Below are 6,386 nucleotides of genomic sequence, written 5' to 3'. Positions count from 1 at the left end.
TCGGGGACAGAGACAGACAATGTCTTTGTTTTCTCATCTCTCCCACTCAGACTGACCGGACACGGGCATGTCCCTCTCTCTCTGTTAGCGCGTCCCCGCATGGCCCGTCCTAGACAATCATTAGTTTATTATTGGCCTAGTCTAAAGATAAAGGTCATGTCCGTGCCATAGCAATCGGCTGAAACAGTATGCCGCGCGCTATTGATTTTCGGTCTAGGTGGTGCTAATGAATCTCTCCAGCTCCGGGAAGGACCGTACTGCGCCGTGCGCATGCGTCAAGAGGAAGCTTCTCATTTCGCTGGCTGCTTTATAGTCAGTCCCCGCAGCCCAAAGTAGGCAACACAGTTGCTACCTGCCTCTATAGCGGAACTGATATGGCTCTCTATTCACCCCGGCTTTTTCCCAGACCCAAGCGGCTTGTTGCCAGGCGTGGGCCGACATGACAGTACACGGACGAGAGAAGACCCCTGGCCGGCTCCGCCTGTCGGTCCCGTTAGAAGCGGGGAGAGGAGCAGGTCGATATGCGGTGCTGCTGGCTCTGTGCGCGCTGTGCTACAGCAACTCTCTGCACGGGGAGTTCGTGCACGACGATGTGTGGGCTATCAGCAATAACCCCGACGTCCGGCCCGGGTCCAGCCTGCAGAACATCTTCACCAACGACTTTTGGGGCAAGAGGATGGCGGATAACACAAGCCACAAGTCCTACAGACCGTTATGCATCCTCACCTTCAAGTAAGTTCACTCTCTCCCCTATAGCTCTCTGTGGTTATCTTCCCAGCACCGGTTGCAAAGTCTCTGTAGTTAACTTGAACAGCTGGGTCTCGGGCTGGAATGAGAAACAACGTGGCTGAAGTTGGTGGCAATGTCCATACATGCGCTGGCTTCGTCAGCTATCCAACTTGTGATCCGATACAATTAATACCATGTATCGGTTCTCCGAAATAGGCGTACGTCATAGACTAGCCTACTGAAGGTTTCTTCTTGCTTTGAGCTGGGTTGAGCTTGGTCGATCGCCAGCGGTTATGATCGACGCACATCTGCACCTACCATAAACAAACATGTACGTAGCCTAATGGGTTATAATCAGACTGATACGGCGGTCCGGTTGCGCAGTTAGCTAAACTTGCTGAAGCGTGCCATGAACACTGCTCGCTCGCAAGAAAATCCGATTTTATTTGTGCTCCTTGATCTTAGAATATGCTACAGAAATGCAACTTGAAACATTTTCATATAGCCTAGAGTCGAAATACAGCTGGACCTGGCAGATGTTGACCGTTTTTTGCCTACACACTTGTTGCTTGCTGTGGAGTTCCTGAATTCGCACTCAACGTTCACTTCAATGTATTTTGGCGGATATGTTTGACGCTGCAGAACATTGATTGGCCACATTTCGGGATCTTAGTGTTGAATGTTGTTGTCAATTTAACAAACAGTCGTCGTTGAAGGGAACTTTTCCAGACAGTGTCAATTTAATCTCCGGGCACACACACTGGAGAGGACGTGTCACAGGCAGCACAATGGTACGCGGGAGGGGTCTGTCTCTCGGCGCAAGCCTTAGTCAACCAGAAACATTAATAGCTTACAGATTTCACAGATTGATGAAAAACATACTACAGACTATTCGAAAGATGTTGATATGAAAACCACAAAAAATTACAATTGACAGAACTCTAGGCTCTGTTTCTATCTAGCACATGTAGGATTGATATTTAACCCTGATTTAACTAGGCAAGTCAGTTAAAGAACAAATTCTTATTTACAATGATGGCCTAACCCTAACCCGGAGGACGCTGAGCCAATTGTCGGCTGCCCAATGGGACTCCCAATCACGGCTGGTTGTGATACAGCCTGGAATCGAACCAGGGTCTGTAGTGACGCCTTTAGCACCGCTGCGCCACTCCGTTGCTCAAAAGAGGGTGAAGTGAAGTGTTATAATAATAGACATGTCCAGCAGGTCTGTATGTAATCAGTGAGGGCGCAAAGTGCTTGGTTTTCTTCAGCAGACAGGAAAGTTGAAATATAAACAATAGATGGAATACTAATATGAACCATCAGGCGGTAGACAACCACAGGATAGACCCATTCTCTGCCTCCTGGTAAAGCTTTGTGGTTTTTCTTTGCACAGGGCTGTGGATACACACACACACACACACACACACACACACACACACACACACACACACACACACACACACACACACACACACACACACACACACACACACACACACACACACACACACACACATACTCACACACCATCCTATGTATGGGACTTATCTATTCTAATACTTTGATTGCTTAGTAAGACATCATCTCCACTGTCAGTCTGTCGCTGTATCCTCTGACCTCTTCTCAGAGCCTGTACCGTCTGACAACCATGTGCTGCTCCTCCCCGACACCGCACGAAGCGCCAGAAAATAAATGTCAAATAAGTGTTTCTTCTCTCCGCGCTACATTCCTCAGTGTTGAGCGTAGGTATCAACATCCTCTTTGAAAAGGGCACATTCAGAGGTGGAGACGCGTGATGCTGATTATGACAACAGAGAGGTTGTCAGCTGCTGTGTGTGTGCTGAAAACTTAGTGCACTGGTTAGGGGGGAGAGGGAAGGCTGCTGTGCTGATGTGCTGAGGCTTTGAATGGGATTCTCTCTTTTGAGGCGATGGATGGAGCATCTGGTTGTGTAGCGCTCTCCTTCTGGTTCTGCAGTTGGTTACCCACACACTGCTGCCAAGCCAAGCAGCTGAATCTCCATCTACACATATAGCCCAAAACCGGCCAGATGTATTCTCTGTGGTGTGTACGCTCACGCACATACACAAGCTACTCCTGCGTGTCTGTCTGTCTCAAGCCTGTAGTCCGATACTTTGTGACGGCACAGAGCGAAGGGAGGAGAGGAGTTGTCAGTGTCTCAGTGACACTACAGTGCCTTGTCTGGTCTCCTCTGTATTTTCTTTAAATTCAGACTAAATTGGGCAAATCTGACTCACATTTACATGTATGCTTCATTATTTTGGGAGAAGGGCATATTTACACATGTACAGTATATGGGACAGTGGTACATATGGACACACACACACACACACACACACACACACACACACACACACACACACACACACACACACACACACACACACACACACACACACACACGTCCTTGAAGATCTGCCATTTGACACCCGGAGACTCACACCTCATACACACACACCGACGCACGCACACATACACCACACCTGTGCCTGTGGGGGCCCTCTGCTCACTATAGCAGTGTGTTTCTGTGTCAGTGATCACTGTCGGGCCTCTTAGACGGTCCTCAAGGTGAAGGACACACACCCCTGAAGCACTCTAATGTAGCCTACTAATGGAACAATGGCTTTGGGGAGAGAGCAGGAGGGGGACAAAGGGGGTAGATATAAGGAGGGACGGAGTGAATGGGATGAAAAGAGGGGCATAATAACAAAGAATGACAGATAAACAGGCTATGAGATCACGTCACAGCTTACGGTCCAGCCCCCCCCCCCCCCCCCCGAATCCCACACAGAGGACATAGCATAAACATGGTACAACAGTGTAAAGACACATAACCTGCTGAAGCCTCTGTCATATCCCCTGTCCCCTCCAGTACAACCAGGCTGCCTGGGGACAGTTGCTTTGTCCTTTGGGAGCTAGATACCTGTCTGTTTCAGCATTGACCAGTGTAACCACTCTACCTGCACGTCTCAACACTTCTCTTCTATCACAATACAGGCACTATAGTTCTGCAGCTAGGCAACGGTGAAACAAAAATGACACCTATACAGTGGTGGGCCCAGAGTTTTTCCTGGTCAGGGGATGTGGTGTGGAGAACGTCCAGATCCTAGTCGTAGGGTATAAGAAAGGCCTTGTTTTTCCTGGTCAGATCACATTGTCAGGAAATTGTCCGCTGTCCAGTCTCTGGTCTCTAATTGAAATGCATTAGTTTTAATAACAGAGTGCACATCCGCCATGACTCACTGAGAAGGCCTATAACACGATCCAATCGGAGGGCCGGCTTACACATGTTAATACCCTCTCCTCAGGGCATGCTACAACATCCACTATGTATGATCTATGATATAACACAGGATATAGGAGGGGTGGAGCCTGCTTTTCATCATCACTTAACGGATTGGACGATGGCTTTTATGAGGCGTCCCCATTATCGCTTATGTATGACAATCAGCTCTATGGTCTTTCCCCCATTAAAACCCAAGTTATGTTCTCTTCAGATTCCCTTCTGTCTCGTTAAGTTCTGTTTTCAGATTCTCCAAGTCTTTCATCCTGGAAATGTATGGGTTTCTTCAGTATTAGGACTCAGACTGTGCAGACTGTTTAATGATGAGAGAAACAGGCTGTTTTACAGAGATGGTGTAGTGCTGTAATTGAATTCATAATGGAGGTTTGGGGTTGGGATGCTTCTCTACTCTGAGACGGGGGAGGAATCGCTTAATATATGATGGCGTAATTACAATCTCACGGAGAAATGTTTTTATATAACCTGAACTAATGGTTTTCTGTACTTGGGTGTGTAATGGAGATTTTACTATTGTGTTATAACTGTGTGGGTGGGGGGGAAAATGTAATTTGAACAGACTAATATATGCAGACATAAGATATATTATATGATGATTCCAAATTGCTTATCTCAGCCTTATTACACCATCAAAAAGCTGGTAATTAAGGGAAGGGAATATCTTCAACCAAAATGAAATTTAATTGTATTCAATTCATGTAATTACCTTAAGTTAGATACCCGTCCTGAATTTAATTTGACTATGGTCGAATGGAATTGACCCCAGCTGTGATTGGACTGTAGTCACTGGTGATGGAGGAAACTGTAAAGGAGGGTCACAGTTCCTGACACAGTGTGGCTGTGATGCTCAGGTGCACACAATGTTTCATAGCCTGCAGTTTGAGTTATGAGATGAAGTCTCTGTTCTCTCTCTGAATTACTGATGGTAACATGGTGCTCTCTCTCTCTGCTCTCGGCTCTCTCTTGCTCTCTCTCTGCTCTCTCTCGGTCCTCTCTCTCCTCTCTCCGCTCTCTCTCCTCTCTCTCTCTCTCTCTCTCTCTCCTTCTCTCGTCCGCTCTCTCACTCGTCCGGCTCAGCTCTCGCTCTCGGAGGTCTCTCTCTCGGCTCTCTCGGTCTCTCTCTCTCGTCGTCTCTCTGCTCTCTCTCTCTCTCTCTCTCTCTCTCTCTCTCCTCTCTCTCTCTCTCTCTCTCTCTCTCTCTCTCTCTCTCTCTCTCTCTCTCTCTCTCTCTCTCTCTCTCTCTCTCTCTCCTCTCTCTCTCTCTCTCTCTCTCTCTCTCTCTCTCTCTCTCTCTCTCTCTCTCTCTCTCTCTCCTCTCTCTCTCTCTCTCTCTCTCTCTCTCTCTCTCTCTCTCTTCTCTCTCTCTCTATCTCTCTCTCTCTCTCTCTCTCTCTCTCTCTCTCTCTCTCTCTCTCTCTCTCTCTCTCTCTCTCTCTCTCTCTCTCTCTCTCTCTCTTCTCTCTCTCTCTCTCTCTCTCTCTCTCTCTCTCTCTCTCTCTCTCTCTCTCTCTCTCTCTCTCTCTCTCTCTCTCTCTCTCTCTCTCTCTCTATCAGATTGAACATCCTCTTGGGTGGAATGACCCCTCTCTACTTCCATGTGGTCAACGTGTGTCTTCACTGTGCCGTGACCTGTCTGCTCATGCACACGTGTGATCGTTGCGTGTTCGACGACCCCCGTCTGGCCTTCCTCACCGCCCTCCTCTTCGCTGTGCACCCCATACACACTGAGGCTGTGAGTATGCACACACACACAACCCCCTCTAGCAGACATGCTTCTTCTCAATGACTCCTCCCTCACGTTAAGACCAATCACATGGATTCCTTCACATACTGTGGAGTACTACCTTGTGACACGTGCAGTCATCCTCTGACATGGCTATCTGTGACTGTGCCTTCGCATGTGAGACAAGCTCAGGGCTCTCACTCACTCGTGTCACTACTGGGGAATCAGGTCCCTGTTCAATAAGTCTGAAAAAGGCAACCTTCCCGTTTTCATATTACAGTTCCAGCTCCATGAATTTGGTCTTGAATGTTTCAAAAGTAGCCAGGACATTTTTACAATTTGGGAAATGAATGCAAATCCCGTGTGGATGCGAATCATAATTCATTCTCACAAGTGAAAGAAGAAGAAAGACTGATGTGTTAAAGTTAGAGCTCTTTAGAGAGAGAGAGAGAGAGTGAAACAGAGAGAGAGAGACAGAGAGAGATAGATGAAAAGGGCGAAAGAGAAAAATGTGGAGAGAGCGAGGGGGCAGAGGAATGTATGAGACGGTGGAGAGAGAGAAGGATAAGAGGAGGAGGAGGAGGAGGAGAGAGAGAGAGAGACACTACT

The 6,386-nt window shown here is 47.7% G+C and overlaps 1 protein-coding gene across 2 annotated transcripts in view; it reads left to right on the top strand.

The window, feature by feature from the left end:
• The first annotated feature begins 293 nt into the window (after window positions 1–293).
• The window catches only part of LOC129838949 (protein O-mannosyl-transferase TMTC1-like), a 106,872-nt gene continuing 100,779 nt past the window's right edge, over window positions 294–6,386 (top strand). For both annotated transcript variants that reach the window (XM_055906230.1, XM_055906229.1), the window contains exons 1-2: window positions 294–732; window positions 5,609–5,786. In XM_055906230.1, coding sequence (XP_055762205.1) covers window positions 440–732; window positions 5,609–5,786 — 471 coding nt within the window. In that variant the 5' untranslated portion in view covers window positions 294–439. The remainder of the gene's footprint in view (window positions 733–5,608; window positions 5,787–6,386) is intronic.

The sequence above is a fragment of the Salvelinus fontinalis genome, chromosome 39 (genome assembly GCF_029448725.1).
Source record: "Salvelinus fontinalis isolate EN_2023a chromosome 39, ASM2944872v1, whole genome shotgun sequence".
In the NCBI taxonomy this organism is placed as follows: domain Eukaryota; kingdom Metazoa; phylum Chordata; class Actinopteri; order Salmoniformes; family Salmonidae; genus Salvelinus; species Salvelinus fontinalis.
The sequence above is the reverse complement of the archived record's forward strand: the minus strand, read 5'-3'. Positions and strand labels throughout refer to the sequence as shown.